Source organism: Neovison vison, chromosome 3, assembly GCF_020171115.1.
Source record: "Neovison vison isolate M4711 chromosome 3, ASM_NN_V1, whole genome shotgun sequence".
In the NCBI taxonomy this organism is placed as follows: domain Eukaryota; kingdom Metazoa; phylum Chordata; class Mammalia; order Carnivora; family Mustelidae; genus Neogale; species Neogale vison.
Genome location: NC_058093.1, coordinates 90129554 through 90151372, shown reverse-complemented (window position 1 = coordinate 90151372; position 21819 = coordinate 90129554). Strand labels below are relative to the sequence as shown.

General features: G+C 34.6%; 1 protein-coding gene across 1 annotated transcript in view; it reads right to left on the bottom strand.

Moving 5' to 3' along the window:
- LRP1B (LDL receptor related protein 1B) overlaps positions 1-21819 on the bottom strand; it is a 1985448-nt gene that overhangs the window by 832485 nt on the left and 1131144 nt on the right. The window contains exons 8-10 of the mRNA XM_044242553.1: positions 12000-12222; positions 8208-8379; positions 5747-5890 (exon numbers count right to left, since the gene is read on the bottom strand). Of these exons, the coding sequence (XP_044098488.1) occupies positions 5747-5890; positions 8208-8379; positions 12000-12222 (539 nt within the window). The remainder of the gene's footprint in view (positions 1-5746; positions 5891-8207; positions 8380-11999; positions 12223-21819) is intronic.

Genomic DNA, 21819 nt, shown 5'->3' with positions numbered 1-21819 from the left:
CAGCACATTTAATTTTACAATTCATTACAATCCATCTAACACATTCTGTAGATACTAACTGTAGCATTCATTATGTCTGACAATGCTAAAAACTTCAGAGTATTTAAAGCACCCTGCCTCAGAATTTGAATCTAAGGCTGTCAAAGGGAAACAAATAGAATCACACAATATCACAAACGTGCAGGAGAATATATTACAAATGTCTAAACAAGTGATTTATTTATTTTTTTAAGAAATGAAATAAAATGCCAGTTATAGCTTCACTTTTTTTTTTACATCTTAATTAGAATGTAAGAGGTTGATGTTGTCTGCCAGTAACTCTGATGTACAACACAGCCCTTATCAAAAATGAAACAAAACAAAACAAAACAAAAACAAAAACTCCAAACAAAAAACTATTTACCAGGTTAATAAGCTAAAATCAATTGTAGTTTTTTCTAGTGAATTGACTCCTTCAGACTTTCATGTGGAAATACACACTGTGCTCTTTAATTTCTAGAGCAATTGACTCAGTTTAGTTTATACAATTTGAAGAAAATACTTTTTTTTTTAAAAGATTTTATTTATTTATTTGACACACAGAGAGAGAAGTCACAAGTAGGCAGAGAGAGTGGGGGGAAGCAGGTTCCTTGCCGAGCAGAAAGCCCAGTGCGGGGCTCGATCCCAGGACCCTGAGATCATGACCCGAGCGAAAGGCAGAGGCTTTAACCCACTGAGCCACCCAGGCGCCCCATGAAGAAAATACTTTATATAAAAGGGAAAACATACTAAGTTTTAGTAAAAATGAGGATACAAATTACTCAATTATAATTGGGTAACAGTACATAAGTGAGATTCTTAGCAAAGCAAGATAATTTAACTATAAAAAATTTGGAGAAAAAAGAGGAAAAAGATGAGCAATTACTTATAAACTCAATAGCCTCAATACAAACAATACTGTCCATTTAAATATTTTCTTTCTCTCACTTTCTTTTAAAATTTATGTTACTGAATATTAAATGTATATAAGCTGATATTTATTATATTTTAGGATATTTTAAAAAAGCAAATTTCATGCATCTGGCAGAGATCTTAAAAATATTTCCAGAATACTGAAAGGTATGCATGTGCCCTAAACCAATTATCCACTCCTTATTTTCTTATTCCCCTTTCATCCCAAAGACATCCAATATCCTGATTATTTTATCATGTATTTTGTCAAGTTTTAGTACATATAGTACATGTATTTCCCAACAGTACTTTGTTTGATTTTGCATGTTTGAATTGCATGTGTGAATTCTTCTGTGAATTAATTTTATTCTTATTATACCTATAATATTACCCATGGTTGTTATAGTCATTGTTCACATATTTCCACTGTTATATTGTATTCCTTCATGTGACTATTTCAAACTTAATTAATTTAGTTATTTTTCTAATGCACAACTAATTATGTAGAAGAAGAAGCTCAATTTTATATTCTGCTTTTATTATCAAATCTTAGCATCAAAATTATATTCTATGTTGACCTATTACTTTAAACCTTACATTCATTCTTTCAGTATAGTCAGCATATGATAATTTGTCAAACTGTTCCCCATTGGTTTTATCTTTTCATTATTATAATAATACTGAGATAAGCATGTTTTTCTCCAACCTAGCATTTTACACATTTTCTTAGATGATCTCTAAGTATACATTTCTAGAAATGGAATTACTGATGAAGAATATTAACATCCTTCTTCCTCATTGCCCTCATAACCTTTCAGTGTCCACCTGCTTTCAAGAGTATTTTTTTTAAATAATATCACATATTATTTAAAAGTAGTGATTTATTTGAAAATTAACATTTATACCAACTTTATATGCATAAATATTTTTGTTTTTTAAAAACAGAAATCTTAAAGAAAATTAAAAATAGTATAAAAAATAAAAATAGGAATCTTAGGGGTGCCTGGGTGGCTCACATTGTTAAGCATGTGCCTTCAGCTCAGGTAATGACCTCAGCGTCCTGAGATCTAGTCCCTGTTGGCTCTCTGTTCAGTGGGGAGTCTGCTTCTTCCTCTCCCCTCTGCTCATGTTCTCTCTCTCTCTGTTTCTCAAATGAATAAATAAAAATCTTAAAAAAAAAAAGGAATCTTAAAAAAACAAAAATAAAAATAGGAATCCTATATACACTTCAGTATCTCATTTAAAAAAATAATATCTAATTGTCATTAAAGTCTTCAAAACATTATTTCCATTTTTTCAAATGATTTTATTTATTTCATTTGACATAGAGAGAGCAGGAGTAAAGGGAGAGGGAGAAGCAGACTCCCTGCTAAACAGGGAGCTCAATTTGGGGCTCAATCCCAGGACCCTGAGATCACACCTGAGTTGAAGACAGACACTTAACCAACTGAGTCACCCAGTTTCACCCCAAAACATTATTTTCAATGACAACATTGAAATTATTAAGAGGCATTAAGAGGCAACGATATAGTCAGCTGCTTACCTATTGTCAGATATTTAGATTGTTTCTGGGTTTTTATTATTACAAATACATTTACAATGAATTTGTTCAGTCAAAAGAAGGATAATTTCTTTAAGGATACTGTTAGTTTTATGTTTTTTTTAATATTTTATCAAATATCTTTCCAACAGTGATATCAATTTCCAATTCTATTAACAATGTATAAGAACACTAGTTTCACCATACTCAATCTGTTAATGATTTTTTTTCTTTTAAAGATTTTATTTATTTATTTGTCAGAGAGGAAGATCACACAAGCTGGGGGAGCAGCAGGCAGAAGGAGAAGCAGGCCTCCCACTGAACAAGGAGCCAGATGATGTGGGACGCATTCACAGGATCCTGGGACCATGACCTGAGCAGAAAGCAGATGCTTAATGGACTGAGCCACGCAGGCATCCAGCTAACAGTTCTTTTTAATTGACATTTTCATTGGTAATTGATAAATCTAGTATTTCATTGGTTTAATGTATATACGTGTGCTCTTTGTTTTTCATATTTTTAAAGAATTTATTTATTTATTTAGTGCAAATAGTGCAGGGTGGGTGCAGGGTGGGAATCTCAAGAAGACTTCCCACTGAGTGCAGAGAGCCATCCAGGACTTAATCTCACAACCCTGAGATCATGACCTGAGCCAAAACCAAGAGTCTGATGCATGACCTACTAAACCACCCAGATGCCTGTGTTTTAAATAAGAAAAAAAAATTTTCCCATTGTTTACTTAAGACACTTATTTTAGTTATTCAACACCTACTTTAAAGTTTCTTCTAGTGTGTTTTCTTGTATGCTAGACAACTGAAACTAAAAATTACGGTTCACAGATACTCATAGAGCAATGGGCCTGGTGTTAAGTACTTAAAATAAGATCTATTAACTCACGCTTATAATATAGAAATGAAGATGCCTTTTGTTACTTCTATTGGTTTTTATCTGGAGGAGAAATTGAATTTTTCCACATTAGTGTTCTTCCTTTGAGTTTTATCAAGCACAAGGAAGAGGGTGTTGTTTTGTTCTGTTTACCAGTAGGGAACTATCAGTTGTGGTATATTTCTAGAGCTAATAGTCATGGTGCAAGTTGTGGAAATTCCTGGGTATCAGTTAAAATGGTGTGTTTTTGAAGTGACTATTGGCATTTGTGGTTTCCTGATGCCCTGGCTTCTGAATGTGGCAGGGCTTCAGTTTTTTTTTTAATATACAGAGCACTGCTGCATTCCTTGAGGATACTAAAAAATGTATCTTTTTATGTCTGCACATGTACATATTTACCCACAAACACATATACGTAGTTATAATTTCTAAAATTGGCACAAAAATTAATAATTTTAAAAATTTGCTCATAAATATAATACGGATGGTGATGTCCCTGTTTTGAGTTCCTGTATCTGAAAAAATTGTACGATTCTAATTCTTAGGGAGCATGTACATTTTTAGTACCAGGAAATCAGGCCTCTTTGGCCAAGTTTGTTTTCTAGCCTAGATAAGGCCTTTTGCAGTTGGTTCTTTTTTTTATTATTATTTTTTTATTGTTTATAAACATATATTTTTATCCCCAGGGGTACAGGTCTGTGAATGGCCAGGTTTACACACTTCACAGCACTCACCAAAGCACATACCCTCCCCAATATCCATAACCCTACTCCCTTTCTCCCAACCCCCCTCCCCCCAGCAACCCTCAGTTTGTTTCGTGAGATTAAGAGTCACTTATGGTTTGTCTCCCTCCCTATCCCATCTTGTTTCATGGATTCTTCTAGGGCTTCAGTTTTAGGCCAGGGTAGTTCAATGGTGGTTTTGAGGGATGTTCTGAGGATTGAGGGCTGCTTCAGGATTTTCACTGATTGCGTAAGCACCTATTTATTTGCATTTGATCTTTTCCTGCTTAAAATAACTAGAATTGTCTCTGCTAATGTAAATGTATCATGATCAATACACTACATTAAGGGTGATTGAAACTTAGGCAACTGTGATCCTATTTTCCTCCAAACGTATGTATGTATGTATGCATACATGCAAATATGTATGTATGTGTAGATGGCATTTTTTATGGAATGCCATCACTTTTCAAGTGGTTGCCATAGCAGTTTAAAGGCTGGACAGACACACACACACACACACACACAAAACTTCACTCACCTTGAGGCTTCTCTCATTTATCCAGAGGATCTCTTGATCATGAGACCCAGCATTTAATACAAAGTTAGAATTAAAAACAAAATACTAATATATATATATATATATATATATATATATATATATATATAATCAAAGTGGAGCGTCCTGGATTATTGATTTAAAAATATTTGTGCTACCATTTAGACTTAAAATTTTAACAAAATAGTGATCTAATGTCATAGTCCTCAGTAAGCACATGACAAGAAAGTCGAAGAGATGGCAAGACAGTGACCAGAGAGGGAACACTAGCAGAAATAAAAAGCCATTGCTATAACAAAATGGAGACACAATGGGCACTGTAAAAAGCAGTCATCATAACTTCAAAAATTATGGTACTGAGAGACATTTAAAGGACAACAGTCTCCACATGGACATCATTTCCATAAGGATCAGTCTACTATATGTGATTATGAAGACTCAAGTAAAGACCTAAACTTAACTAATTTGGGGGCAACAATCTAAGTTTATAAAGTCATGTATAAATTATTTATTATTTAAATAAGAAGCAATTAAATTATTCAGCATGTTTCAAAAATAAAACAAAGGTATGTTTGTTAGAAAGCTTTTCAATAAAATTGTTAAAGAGATTGATATTTAATTAGTTTAGCTCCAGTTACCTGGAAAATTAAATAATGAAATGAATTTCACTCCCCAGTGATGCTGGATAAGATGAAACGTTATTTTATGTGGATTTCTGTTGGACTAAACAACACACCTATTACTAGGAGCAACTTCTTAATTCATGTAACAGAAAATATGGTCAACCAAATACTCAGGATCATTAGATCAAAAACTTTCTTTAAGGAATTAGGGAAAGGATCTTCCTAAAAATATACCCTAAAATATGTTTCCCAGGGATCCATAAATTTAATGATTCTATAGCCTGATTCAGTTTCTCATTCGCATTATCACAAAACAAAACAAACAAAAAACCCCTGAATACTGAGAAAAATAGCTGCTACATTTTGCAGGCAAATTTCACCTGTTGAAGTCTTACAATATTGCTGATGTTGATGTTGCTAATTAATAAACAAAAAATCTATTCTGAAGCAGAGGCTGCTGGCAAAATGTTTGATTTTAACAACATACTTTTGCACGACCTGCCATCACTTCCCAAGTTGAAGCCGGTCCTGCAGCGACAGGTCCGTGTTTTGTAACTGCTGCTGAGCAGACAGATGTGTGAGCATCCCCCGGGCATTCCATATGGATCCACTTCACATGCATGGCTTCTGACTACGAGAAATAAAAAACAGCACACTTGAAAATTTCCAAAGACAAGATAATTATGAACATCAGCAGTATGTTGAAACGTTTGCAGTGCAAGGAGAGGGAATCCTACCACAAATCTTTATACCCAGCTATTTATTACCATAATCAATTGGAAAAAGAGTTTTGACCTCACAGAAGTAGAGGTGGGAATTTGCCAAAGTCCTCCTAAAAATACGGTTAAGAAAACAATTCTGTTTTTATATGAATTTAAACTGTTTACATGTAAGTAAAATATGTTATATGATTTTTTAGATGCATGCTTGTTCTTTTTCAAACTACATATTTCTGCATTGCAGAGAAAAAATAAAAATAAAAATTCATGTTTCTTACAAATATAAAAAGATAACTGTAAAAATATGCCAGGTTAGGTCATTAAGCAGAGAAAGTATTTCTTTTGAAATAATCCATTATATGGGCACTTAACCTAGAGGATACAGGATTCAGTAACTATCTTTATTGAGAAGTCCTGAGACTTTTTTTTTTTTTAAAGTTTTGAGTCCATTGCCATTTTGAGAACTCTACGACAGAGTAAATGTGTGTGAGTGCACACATAAATTTCAAAAGGAGTATGCTAGTTTACATGTGGAGATTAAGACATAGAAGGACATTTCATGAGTGTAGAAGTTAGAGAAGGAAAAAAGAAAAGGAAAAGTACTGTGTGAAGAGAATGAGAAAAAGATGAATTAAAGAAAAAAAAGCTGTTTGGAATAGTATCAGTAATATTTTATATACTTTTATAACATTTCTTTTATGATCAACACTTGAAATTGTGACAAATAACATGGCAATTTTCTTTTAATTTAATAAACAGTTATGCTTTTAAAAATTGTGACATGTTTGTTTTGTATTCCTGATTTTCTAAATGAAAAGCTCTTTAACTCACACTCTTGTCCCCCATAGCCTTTTGTCAACACAGTAGCCATACTGATTCCTTTAAACAGTCAGTCATATCATGAGATTTCTCTGCTTAATGCTTCCTGAAGACTCCTCATCTCAATAAAAGTGTAAAGAGAAGGTTCTAGAATTATCTCTAGGGCCCTACTTATTACAGTCCTCCTTTGTTTCTCCAGCCTCATTCTTCTACCTGTTTTTCCCTTTTTCATTCTGCTTTAGACACACAGGTCTCCTTGCTGTTCCTTGGAAAATCTAAGCATGTTCTTCTGCATGGGTTTTCTGTTTGCTGATCTCTTTACCTGCCATGGCTGTGCCTTACTTCTTCAATTATTTCAAGTCTTCATTTAATTTCATTATTTCAGTGGGTCTTTCTCTGACCATTCAATATGAAATTGCAAACCACCCTCATCCCTGAGACTTCCTCTATGCTTTATTTTTCTCTATAGCACTCCTAATCTTCTAAAATAATAATAATTTACTTGATCATTTTAAAATTATGTTTTCTCGGCTGGGATGCAAATCCCATATAAGCAAGAATTTTTTGGCTGTTTTATTCACTGCTGTGTCTATACAATAATGTCTACACAATAGTTTCTGATACACAGTAAATGGTCAATGAATAACTGACAAATAAATAAATCTTAACACCAAACTCTAATAAGGTTACTTACAGAACTCCAAATTTAAAAGTACTGTAAACAGATTTGTGAAAATACATTGTCTCAACTAAATCTATGTTAATATTTCAATAATTCTAAAGTAGTTTCAATTTGAAGCACAAAAAAAGGATGAAAATTTGGGGTTGGTTATTCTTGTATGTCACATTATTCTATATATAATTGAACATAAATTGTATTGATGAACAAGGACCACTAACTTACTATGCAAAAATAACTAATTTGTGTCTTTAAGAAATAATTAGAAACATTATAACCTCTCATTAAAAGTTATTTTTTAAATTAATTTGTATCAAAGAATAACTAGGGTAAGTTAAGAGATCAAAATGACTGCAATAAAACTGGGTAGATTATGTAAGAGTCACCTGATTTGAAATGTCTTCCAAAATGATATCAAAAACAAACAAACAAACAAAAAAAACCTTAGCATCTTAACATCTGTCTACACACATTATGATTGAAAGCTCTTTCCTGAATCTAAATCTAGCCATCATTTCAATTCTGTGGTTGTAGAAACAATTCACTAGGAACTGAACAATTTGTCATTTAGACTTGTGCAGGGAGTGCTATTCCATTTTATCAAGCAGACATGTACACTTTTGCTATCAAAAGAATTTATGACTCACCCACCTTAATTCCATACAAAGTACAAGGACCATAGCCCAGTCAGCCCACCATTTTAAAGGCAATGAAGAAGTCTTGTGTCTTACCTGTTGGTTGAGTTCTTTTTTGATAAATTCGGATTCCTCGAGCATTTTCCATTTTAATTAATGAATGAATATCTGTGCCATTAAATCGGTTTATCCTTATGATATTGGAGTTATCAGAATTGGTTGCATATAAATAGTCTTCAAACACAGTTATTCCATAAAGATGTCTGACCTATATGGAGGGGCAAAAATAACTATGATTTTTAATTATGCTGCTTTCAACTTGAAAGAAAAACTGATTGCTGTTTACTACTGTGGGAAAATTCCCATAGTAGGAGAGTCACACACATATCATCATTTATTTTCTTTCAAAGAATTAAACATTTCACTAATTTAAATTTTTTCTCTGAAAAGAAAACATTATGCAGTAGTAGATAAAGCAGTTCCAAATGTGTGGAGAATTTTATTCATGATTCATTAAGAAAACATGTTTAGTAGCTACTTTTCAAAGGCAAGTGAGAACAAAACTTCCAAGCATACTCCATAAGATGCTTATGGCAGTGTTATATAAAATTTGAGTTTTTTTTTTTATGGACTGCTTGTTCATATAGTCAGGAGATACAAAATCTAAAGTATAGCTCTGGCTATGTAAAGACTGATGAGAAAACACCTTTAAAATTTATAAGTTCAAAATCATATATATATATATGATATATATATTATTTATATATATATATAAAATATCGCACTTTTTTTTAAAACATTTTATTTATTTATTTATTTGACAGAGAGCGATCACAAGTAGGCAGAGAGGCAGGCAGAGAGAGAGACGGAAGCAGGATCTCCATGGAGCAGAGAGCCCAATGCGGGGCTCAATCCCAGGACCCTAGGATCATGACCTGAGCCGAAGGCAGAGGCTTTAACTCACTGAGCCACCCAGGCGCTCCTTAAATCCCACTTTTTTAAGCCACTAGTTACATTTAGATGAATACTTGTCCCAGATTGGCAAACAATAAATAATGAAACTATGTATTTGGAATATTTTTTTTTTAAAAAGACAGCACTTTACTCAGAAATCACATGTTTCTAAAGCCTATTCATACTGAAAATGTAACTAATGGCACTTGAACAATATAACTCTCCTAGGCAGAGGTCCAGGGAATTGAGTGGAGGGATGGACATCTTGCAGTCATGGCAAGTTTTGAGTAAAGCAGAGGAAGAATGAGTTGGCTCATTTTCTCATACATGCTAAGTACAATGCTTCTTCCTCCTATTATAGTTAATTTAAAATGGTTCTGTGTCAGGGTGGGGTGGGGTTATAATTTGATTTGCTGTAGAGATTCTGTTGGAAAAATCTTTCACAATTCTTTGGCATTATATGGTACTTTTAGTATAGATTTGTAGTTAAGAGAATTTGAAACAGTATGTACGGTTTGATTGTAGGAATTTATTTTTTTTAATATTTTATTTATTTATTTGAGAGAGAGACTGAGAGAGAGAGCAAGGTGGGGGGAGGAGCAGAGGAGGAAGGTGAAGCAGAATCCCACTAACCAAGGATCCAGACTGGGGGCTCATCCCAGGACCTTGATCATGACTTAAGCCAAAAGCAGACACTTAACCAATTGAGAAATATAAGATAGGAATTAATGAGGAGCCCAAAATAAAACCCAAATAATGTTTTCCAGCGTAAGGGTCATTCCCCAGTGTGTGTGTGTATGTGTGTGTGTGTGTGCGTGCGCGCGTGTGTGTGTGTGCACATGCGTGCATGTGAGTGGGAGTGTAAGTGTGTGTGCATGCACAGGTGCATGTGCCAGAGACAAGGGGTGGGGTGTCATGTGTTCATTTACTAATATCATTTGCACACAAGCTGACATCATATTCCCTAGATAAATCCAAACCCAAATTTGACTTGAGCAAAACTGTTTCCTTATAAAAATTGCAAGTAAACTCAATTTTTCCACCACAATTAATCTCATGCCTGTTTTGCCCAAAGTTTGGAGCCAATCATCTGGGAGTGTGGTTGTGGCATACCTACATTGCTCTTTACATAATCGCCAATCCACACCCAAGAGGGAAAAGCACAGCCACAGAGGGGACATTGGGAAGGGAAGAAAAGATATTCACACAGTAACGATGAAATTGTACTCACTGTCCCTGTTCCTTCCTTCAGAAGAGACTGTTTTCCATAAAGTAAGTACACTGTTGCCTGCTCTGCTACTCCTGACACAGGCGGGAGGAGCTTAGAGTTGTGGCTAGACCATTCTGCCTACAGCCCAGATATTTAGAAAAAAATGTATCTGTGTTGGATGACTTAGTGGCCCAGTAAGCATATGTTTAGGGAATTAGAAAAAAAAAAAAAAAGAAGAGAAAAGAAACGAAAAAAATGAACAATTGAAAACCAGACATTAGAAAACTTTTTAAAAGTAATCAGGAGAGAGAGCCAATTATCATATGGTTTCACTTATTTGTGGAGCGTAACAAATAGCATGGAGGACAAGGGGTGTTAGAGAGGAGAAGGGAGTTGGGGTAAATTGGAAGGGGAGGTGAGCCACGAGAGACTATGGACTCTGAAAAACAATCTGAGGGGTTTGAAGCGGCGGGGGGGTGGGAGGTTGGGGTACCAGGTGGTGGGTATTATAGAGGGCACGGCTTGCATGGAGCACTGGGTGTGGTGAAAAAATAATGAATACTGTTTTTCTAAAAATAAATAAATTGAAAAAAAAAGTAATCAGGAGGAAAATTATTTGAATTTTTTATCCTTGATTCAAAGTTTAGAGTTTTAATTACATATAGGTAAAAAGACGACCTATCATAATCATTTTAGAGATTAGATCCTCTAAAAGTCATAACTAAGGCTTTTCAAAGAAATTAAGCTTTTTAGGCAAAAGAATGAAAGATATAACTGGCCTCATCTCTAATATTGCACACCTTTTTTTTCTTTCTTTCTTTTTTTATTTTTATTTATTTATTTATTTTATTCCCAGCTTGGTGCATTTGTTTGTCTGTCAAAGAAGGAAAAAGAATTTTTGTTAAAACTGATTAGAAAGGGAAGGTAACTTTAAGGGATCATTACAGAATACTTTTATCTTGGATTGCAAAAGAAAGAAAAGGGATTCACATATTTCGTCTCCATAGAATAAGAATCTCACAAGAAATTAGTGCAATCACTGAGGCAAAATTGAATTTGATAAAGTACATTAGCAAATAAGCTTATTTCTACTTAGAGATCTCCTTTAAGTGTCTACTGAGTGTTATCTGCAAAACCTTGTAATTCAGTAAGGCAAAAACTATACAGATGGGAAAGATCTTGACCTCTGTGACTTTCACAGAATTCTCATTCTAAGAAGCACTTGAATACATCAAAAGGCAAAATTTAGTTCAACCTTTGAAAATAATAAAACTATTTTTGTGAGCAGTCATTTGCTTTTGTTAGCACAGTATCTCCAAGGCCACATGGGATAGATGATAGTATAGCTCCTTATAAATAAACTATTTAAATTAGATGTTAGTAAGTTTTACTTTTAATAGGTCAAAACATCTGTCTTATCCTAATTCTTTTCTTACAAGTGTGGCACTTTTCCTTTTGCTTATTGTTTTTATTTTATTTTTGTTGCCTTTTGTTTTGTGTGCTTTGCTTTTAATAGAGCAAAGGAGGAAGTCAGAGGCATTATGGAATGCACTGTGAAAAGAACATTCTCCCATATAGGAAATACATCACAATCTTTATGACCCTTTGCAGCTTGACTTCATAAGAAATTTTCAACATTCCAATTCAAATTTTAGGTCTTCTTGCTAGTATGACACCATTCATTTTATCACCTTAGCTGCATTTTCTAACAAAATTGTACTTACTTGTGTGCCTTGAATGATAGTATGTCTGTTTTTTCCTTGATAGTCCACCACTTCCACATAGTCCAAGTAAAGATCTACCCAGTAAACCAATTTGTTGACTAGGTCTAGTGCCAGTGCAGCTGGCTGCTCTGTCTTTGAATCAATTATCCTTGTTCTGTTCAGCCCATCCATGTCACATCGCTCCACTTTGGCCACATTCCCGTAGTCAGTAAAGAAAAGTTTTCTGTTGAAAGAAAACTAAATGTTAAAGTGTGTGGGGGGGAGCATATTCAATACAACCATCTGTAAAAAACAGAACTTTTCCTTCTAATTTATTTCAGTGGTTACATCTGTTAGCTTCCCATAACCATTTCCATATAATATCACTCATAAACAGAGAAATCTGCTAATGAATATTGCAGGGCATAAGGGAGCAGGTTAACCAACAACTGTAAAATTTCCCCAAAATGGATGATTATGGTGGGTTTATTATTGTATTAGGGGAAATGTTTCTTTAAGCCTCATAGAGCTGATACACAGACACCACAGGGATGCACGCAGCCCATTTGGTATAAGCTTCGGAAGTGAGCCAAGTCACCAGCCCAGGGCACGTGAGCTATCAGGCTTTATCTTCAACCTGCTTTTCAAATTGCCTAGTAATGTCTGTCTCTTATAAAATCCATTATGTGGAGCTCAATGATGCTATGAGTGGTAGAGAATAGCAAACCTGGAATGGAATTAAGCAGATGGAAAAGCAAATGTGGTGTTTGTAGCAAAGGAAATAAAACATAAATAATCCCCCCAAAACCAATCCCAAATTCTCCCAAATATTCCCAAACCACAAAATTTCATAAAGCAAATGCAGGCCATCACTCCTCATTTTCTCTTTATTTGAAAGAACAAACTAAAAAGCAATGTTGACCTCCAAGACAAAAAATAATCCTTCCGTGAAACACTAATAGTGTCTATCAAAGGTTTAAATACCTCCAACACCTCAGTGTCTAATGTTTGATTAGTATTCACTATGTTTAGTAAACACAAATCAATTTCAGTTAACCTGACAATATTTTAACAAGATTACCTACTCAGGAGACTAAATTACCTTTGTAAATAGAAGACTATCTTACCTTGACTTAAATACAATCTCAAGAATAATCTGATTTACAGTGACTGAGAAATATTAAGATTACCTAGAGTATAGAATATTTGATTTTACAAACTTGGTGAATTAGTTTTTAGTTACTTTTCTCAACATCCTTGCATTATCTAACAATATGGGGTATATTTCAAGCTAAAAAGTATTATTTAAACTGTAATTTAGCTCTTTCTCCTGCGGGAGGTTTTGACTAATTTTTAAACATTAATGCCTACTGTTCTGTAACAGTATAAGCCAGATTTTATTCTGAGAAGATATTTTCCTAAATAGTCTTGAAAGACCGATTTATCACAGTGAGTTAAAAATGATCTCCAAGTAACATTCTATTCAGGTGAAGAACTTATCTATTTTAGTAAAGAATAAATAAAAGGGCATAAGGTGCCACATTTTATTGTTGTGCTTGACAAACTTTCGCCCCTATGTACTCACTTGCACTTGCTCTCTCTCTTTTCCTGCTTTCATCTTATATCCTCTTTCATCATTTCAAATCAATTTGCACATAGATATCCCAAGTTAAATTATTCCAAGGAGTACCTAGTTTTCCTATTTCTTACTGTAGAACACTACACACTATTCCTGCTATATGAAGCTCTCTTTTTCATTCTATAAAAAATGTATCTCCTTTTCTGACTGGCCCATTTCACAGAGCTATAGACATGCTGATGCTGGAAATAAAGAGTTGGAGGCTCTGGCACACTATGGATAATGTGATATATATAGACTAGGCATAGTGATATAAAGCAGGTGATTGTGCCAAGAACATGATGTTTAAGAGGAAAGATGAGTCTGGAGTTGGGGACTTCCCGGAAGTCATTTTGAGATGACTTAATTACATGTAATCCCAAAAGGGAAAAAAGAGAAGTGTGCCAAGTCCAGAACCATGGAGAATGAAACCAAATAAAAATCAGAGGCTGTGGTCAGAGAGATAATACAGACTTTCTAGAAGTCTAAGGGAGAGAAGTTCCAGAATAAAAGACCAGAGTGGTTGGCTGGGTCAATCACTTCACAAAAATAATACAGATTAAGAATATGTTGAATTCGGCATTTGTTAAAATACCAGTAATTTTGAGAACTTGCTTTGAGAAGTTTAGTTATGGAGGAAGAGTGAACCAGCTGATGATGAAAGCGGTCGGGGAAAATGTGATTTATTTTTCTAAGATTTTCAGTGATATTGATCTATTGCAGGAATGATGAAAGTGATTCTCATATTATTCCAGGTCATAATAAAACTGGTTGAGGTAATGCTCTGAGTAAGATTCAGTCAAAATATAGGAGGAAAAATATAAATATACGACTTATCAAAGTATCCCTGTTTTAATGAAGAGGAAAATCAAAAGAATAGGAGGACTTTGGGTATGTGAAGAAGAAATAGTAAAGACCTAGAACTATAAAGAATGTATTATCTTTGTAACCCCAACACACAGTAAAACAAACAAACAAACAAACTAGTGCCCAGTAGAGACATCAAAGATGCTCCTTATACCAAATTGGTCCTTCTCAAACTTCAGAACACTGACTATGATGAGTTCTGTTCACTTATAATTGAAATGCAAGAAATGGAAGTGTTCACCAGGATAATAGCACTGATATCATAAAACTGTAAGCAGCAAGTACCCATAGTCACATGGTTATATGCATTTTTTGAATTTACTTGTTTTAGTAATTTTTACTCTTAGTTTAAAATCTCCTACTACCATTACAGAGAAAAGCTTCAATTTTAGGGCATTCTTTAATTGAGGTACAGTTGTATTGCGATTGAAAACAAAAGTTAAGGTTTCTATCTGAAATCTAACTAAATTTCATCTGAGATACGGGTTGAAAAATCACTCTTTTCTTTCCTATAAAATATTTGTCCAAATCTTAGAAAAAGTAAATAGTACTTTGTGAACCCCACTATGTCACTGATCCGAACCTCTAAGACAAAAGGGGCAGATTATTTTTATTTTACAGAGGAAATAAGCTCAAAGTCCACGTGATCAGCCATTACCAGAGCCATAGCTTGAATGTTTGTCATACCTTTGTTTTTAACTCATTATTTTAAAATAATTTCAAATTTACAGAAAAGTTATAAGAATAGTTGTGTGAATATCTCCGTCATTCACTCAAATTCATGGGTTGTTCATCTTTTGTCCCTCTGGCTATTTCTAGTCCTGCTAGTACTCACGACAGGAAATTGCAAACATTATGACCTGCTACATCTAAACACTCCAGCCTGCATTTTCTTAAGAGCAAGGACCTTCTCTTGCATAACCATGGTACACCTATCAAAATCAATAATTTTAACACTGAAAAAAAATGTTAACACTGATACAATATATAGCTTTTATTCAAATTATGCTCACTGACTAATAATGTTCTCTGTCGTCAAATTTCTCTTTTATTTTTTCTGATGTAGGGTCTAATCCAGGATCATATGTTGCATTTAATCGTTCTTTTTTTCTCTAGGCTCTTCTAATTCTGAATAGCTTTTCAGCCTTCCTTTGTTGTTCACAATGTGATTATTTCTGAAGGGTTAATGAGTTGTTTTAAAGAATATCTTCATGATGAATTTGCTTGAGTTTTCTCATAATTTTATTATGTTATACCATTTGAACTGAAATGCCATAGTTCTGTACTTTCTAGTAACTGCTTCTGATCTTGGAAACTCTGGGTTAATCTATGCTCTACTCCAGAAAGTCCATAAAAAATGGAATTTTCCATAAAAAATTGTGGTAGTTTGGAGTCTCATTTACTTCATTTTATTCAGTATTTTTTGAACACTTAACTCTATTAATTTCTAGGTTCTCAGTTACCCTTTCACCATCTTCTCCTACCAGAAAACGAGTTGCTGATGCAGCTTCAAGTACAGCAGAGCCCCCAGTATAGTGCCATGATGAAGTTATGATGGATAAAAGGGACCATTCCAAAATTTGTCTTATACCTCATTCCCTCACGATTACAATAATGGCATTTTTTCTCTCTCTGTTCATTCCTGTGATATCATTTTTTTTTTTATCCTATAGCATGGAAAAAAAAATTAAATTGCGATTGCTCTTCTCTTGTCTGTCACTTATTTTTTGAATGGCATTCTACCTCATTCCCACTAACACAAAAATTTAAATTAAAATAAAATAATACTGCAACTACTGACTGTATTTCTATGACATATTTAACTATTAGTTCATAAAGGACAGCAATGTTTCTATCAAATTGCCCTTTATTCATCCAGTTCATTGTTCTTCTGATTCAGCATCTGTAGTAGGTAGGAGTTATTCATGTTGGCTTCCTTATCTCATCAGATATGGGAGACTGATTTTATCTAACATCTTTGTTGGTTATATGAGTAGCCCTGTTTTACTATAGATATATAAGTTTTACTATAGATATATAAGTTTTATACAGTTGGAGATAGTAAGAAACTTTGAGTGTTGTTGGTAAACTTGCCTGACATAAATCAAAAGTGGCAAAGGGAACCCTCACAGACAGTGATAGAGCACTGTGCTTACAGAGTTATGGCTCCAATCATCCTTACACTTGAAGGCAAAGCAATTGTTATAGGTACTGACATTTTAAACATATATTTTATTTTCTTTAGCTGATAAAAATAAGACTTGTTTTTGCCAGTGATATACATTTTAAATGATGCTTCTGCAGTTTTGTACTTTGTCCAAATGGACAAAGGGGAATTTAAACACATCAGAGTCCTCTCCATCTCTTTTTAACTACATAGTCAACCTTGGTTTTGTGTCATAGTCTTACTCCTAATATTTTGGTAATAGCTTCATGATGGAATTCAGAAATTTTCAGAGTTCTTACAATGAAATTACCTACTATTCATTTTAACTGCTGAAAAATGAGATTACATAGCAAGTTTTAGTTTAGGGAGTTGATGAGATGGGAGCAAATAAAAACATGTTACCAGATTAAAACAAACAAACAAACAAACAAAAACATTGTTCTCATTAAGTCCTAGGAAACCATCCATGTATATTAATCACATGTTAAAGTAGGTAACTGCATTTCTTCATATTTTAGCAAAATAACATGTATTTTCCTTGACAAGGATTACATTCAGAACTTTGTTTTTCAGTCATATTTTTAAAATAATTGTTACTCAAATAATATCAATAGTAATACAACTTTTTCTTCCATTGTGTATACAAAAAATTGAACAAGAAAGCAATTTTCCACATTATATAGAGTAATTAAAGTACATTCAGAACTAAAGTAGAAATATTAAATATTTAGCATTGCAATTCTAAAGTGCAATCGTAAATCTGAAAGAGTAATGAGTCTTTGGAGTAAGAGCTTTAAATTCAAATTCTATTAGCTCCTGCTACTTAAGGGATGTGGATGATAAACAAACTATTTTCTCTGCCTAGCCAAGACTGTTCAAGACAGTTATTTATTGATTTTTACTTGTTAAGGTTTTTGCTTTCATTGTTTGAAAAATCTCTCTCAAACTTGGTTTTTAGTTCATACATAAACACACAGAAATTAAACTTGACATATAGACTCTGGCTCTCTGCTGGCTAATCTATATTCTGGAAACATTCCCACTAATGATTCCCCCAGAAGTATACATATATTAGACATGTCACTCAATGTGGCTGACCCATTTAACATCCTTATTTACCTCAACCTGCTCCACCCAGATAATGTTCCAGAGAGGGGCAGCTTTAGGTACCAATAGCATCCCTCTCCTTCCTGTTGACAGATAATTAGATCAATGAGGAGCATGCCATAGAAATGAAAACAAATTGTAGGTTTAGCTGAGTCACCAAGATCCTTTCTCTAAATATGTAAACCCAGAAATGTGAAGGCCACCTAGTGGCAGTTGTGCTAACATGGGTAAGAGGAACAGCTGGGGTGAGGATGGGGACAGGGGCAGTGAGAGAGGAGGAATACTGGAACGTGTACATAGAAGTGGGTGAGCCATGAGACAGAAAATCGGAATGAAATGAGCCCTGTAATCCTTGAGTGAGGAATTGGGCCCCACAGAGTCCATATTTATTTCTTATCTTTAGTTGCATGAACATGTATGATTTTCCATATTATCTCAGGAAATCTCTGAATATTTGAGTTGGCTTTGGTGGGTTTCTATACTTAGAAGTTAAGTGCCATAAGAAACCACTACATTGTTTAATGTTCTATTTTAAGATTTAGATCATTCTTGTCCTGAAGATATTGGACAATCAAATATCATACCACTTTTTATTTAGAGTTAACATTAACTCTAAATAAAACAATAAATGGGAGAAGATATTTGTAAATGACATATCTAATAAGGGGTGAATATCCAAATATACAGAAAGACCTAATACACTCAGCACCAAAAAGAAATAGTCTGATCAAGATATGGACAAAGCAGTTGGCTAGATATTTTTCCAAAGAAGACATCTAGATGGCCAACAGACACAAGATGCTCAAAATCACTAATCATCAGGGAAATGCAAATCAAAACCACAATGAAATATCACTTCGCACCAATTAGAAAGGTTAGTGAAAATGACAAGAAATAACAAGTGTTGGAAAGACTGTGGAGAAAAGGGAACTCATGTTGGTGGGAACATAAATTGGTGCAACCACTGTGGAAACCAGTGTGGAGTTTCCTCAAAAAATTAAAAATGAAAATGCCATATGATCCAGTAATTCCACTATTGGGTATTATCCACAGAGAATGAAAACACTAATTTGAAAAGGTATATGCACCCCTATGTTTATTGCAGTATTATTTAAAATAGTCAAGATATGAAAGCAACAGAAGTGTCCATCAACAGATGAATGAATAAAGATTATATATTATAATTTATAATATTACCTGGCCATAAAAAAAGAATGAGATCTTGCCACTTCTGACAATAGGGGTAGACCTAGAGGGTATTATGGTAGGTGAAAGAAGTCAGAGAAAGACAAATACCATATGGTTTCACTCATATGTGGAATCTAATACAAAAACAAATGAACAAACAAAAACAGATTCTCTAATACAGAGACAAATTTATGGCTTCAGGAGGGGAGGTAGATGGGAGGGTGGGTAATATAGATAAAGGGGATTAAGAGGTACAGACTTCCTCCTAGAAAATAATTATATCATGGAGATGCAGCAGAAGGAATATAATCAATATTATAATATATGGTAATAGATGATGACTATATTTATAATCTTGGTGAGCATTCAGTAATGTACAGGATTGGTAAATCATTATGTTACACACTTGAAACTAATATAACATTGTATATTAATTATAAATAAATAAATAAATAAAGCAATCATTTTATGACTTTTATATTTAATTCTCAAAAAACTCCCATCTTGACACTGGGTCACGTTAAAAAAAAAAATCAATCTTGCATAAATAGAAAATATCTGCAGCCTTTCTTGCAACCTCCCATGAGACGACAAAGAAGGATACTATTAATGAACAGCATTTAAAAAAAAAATCATCCTTCCATGGTGCCTGGGTGGCTTGGTCAGTTAAGCATCTGCCTGCGGCTGAGTCCATGACAAGTCTCCTGGAATTGAGCCCCATGTCAAGTTCCCTGCTCAGTGGAGGGCCTGCTTCTCCCTCTCCTCTGCCTCCTGCTCTGCTTACTTGTGCTCTCTATCTCTCTGTCAAATAAATAAATAAAATCTTTTTAAAAAATCACCTTTCATTTCTTAAAAAACTGAATATATTACTCAAGCCATAGATTTCCAAAAGTTCTTCCCTAATGCCAGCTGGCTAAACTCTCTCACAAACTCAAATACAGCCAATGTCAAATACAGCCACCTGACCCCAACACTGCCTTGAACTTGTCTTTTTTTATGATTTTAACCAAATAATAAAAAATAAGAAACCTTAGTATCTTGGGCTTTTCTTCCATTTGTTTTCCATTTTCCATATTCTGAGAGACAAGATTCAACTCAGCAATTAATAAACCTACCATTGGAAAGGGGGAGTGGTTAAAAAAAGGTAGAGAGGGGGCCCTGGGGGGCTCAATTAGTTAGGCATCTGACTCTAGATTTCAGTTCAGGTCATGATCCTGAGATCAAGCCCAGCTTTCCACTCTGCACTGGGCTTGGAGCCTGCTTAAGATTCTTTCTCTTCTTTTTCTTCTGCCCAACCCCACCCCACTGGCATGCACATAATCTCTCTCTCTTGGGGTGTGGAGGGGGAGAAAAGAGAAAAATAGATCTGCACATTATTTTTTATTATTATTTTTCTCTTTGTCACATAGGTATTTCATCACTGCTTAACACACATCGGGACACAGTGGGGGAAAAAAAAAACAAAAACTTCATCATCTCTCTGGGTTGTCAGTGCCTGAGGGTAGAGTATTGGCCCTATCAGGAAGAAAAAGGATGGTCCAAATTGACCTGCTTACTTGCATCACTTCCTCTATTCTCCAGGAAAAGAACCATGTGGTTTATGTTCATTCACTCATTCTTTCTACCCATGGCTCAACTGGACCTGCCACATCTAACTGCCTGGAAGATAATGACACATTTGGCTTCACATTTTCACCAACCAGCAGTCATTATTTTCAGACCATAATTGGAATTCTTAGAAACCCTTCTTTATCTAAGACAAACCTCATCTCTTCCTACCAAACCCCTTCTGATCTGCCCTCTGAAACTCTACTCCATGATCATAAATGCCCTAATATTCTAAGACTATACCCTTCATGTACTTTCCAATGTTTTACCTTTACTGACTGAAACTTAGCACCTCCTGAGGTCATATTTCCCAGCAGTCATTGAAAATGTGGGCTCCTGGGGCACACGGGTGGCTCAGTCAGTTAAGTGTCTGCCCTGGGCTCAGGTCAATATTCCAGGGCCCCTCTCCTCCCTGCTCATGCACTCTCTCACTCTCTATTATATTTATTTACAATAGATACTCTCTCACTACTATTATATTTATTTATTAAATAAATCAATCATAACTATAAAAAAGGAGTTTAATTTAGAAGAAAGAAAGGAAGGAAGGACGGAGGGAGGAAGGAAAGAAAGAAAAGAAAAGAAAGGAAGGAAGGAGAGAGGGAGGGAGGAAAGAAAGAAAGAAAGGAAGGAAGAAAGGAAGAAAGAAAAGGAAATGTGGGCTCCTAACAAGAACCTCAGGGGTAGATACAAAATCAGTGCCCTGACCCATTATTAATTCTAGATTATTATTTTCCTCTTATTTTGTAACACCTCCTGCTTTATTGAGAGTCTCATAAATCACATCCATCCTCAAAGAATCATCTGTCAACCTTCTGATTTTTTTAAATCTAATTATCTTTATTTAAGAGTCAGTGCCCAGGTTTCTCTCTGACCACAACCAAACTAGGGAAGTATCTACAGGATTAATGGATCCTACAACTTTCCCCTTGCTTTCTTGACCTCCTCTCTGCATCTGACCTTTTATTTCCAGTACATTTCAACCACAAATTTCCATCATGATAAAAGCCATATTGTTTGTCATCACCAGAAATTTTACCTTCACTGAAAGAGATACCCATCCCCACCCCCACACACATACAAGAGCTTCTTATTCTTTCACTTGGCAGTGTTTTCTATCGTATTGTGCAGGTATTCTCACCGCAATAACTCTTGGAGTTCATTGAGACATTGTCCCCGCTGACCCTCGCCATTCTCTGCCGTTCAGGCAACCTTCAAATTCTATTTCTCGTTTCTTTCCCACTGTTCCCTGCCTTCTAATTCACCCCATTCCAGCCTACTCCACT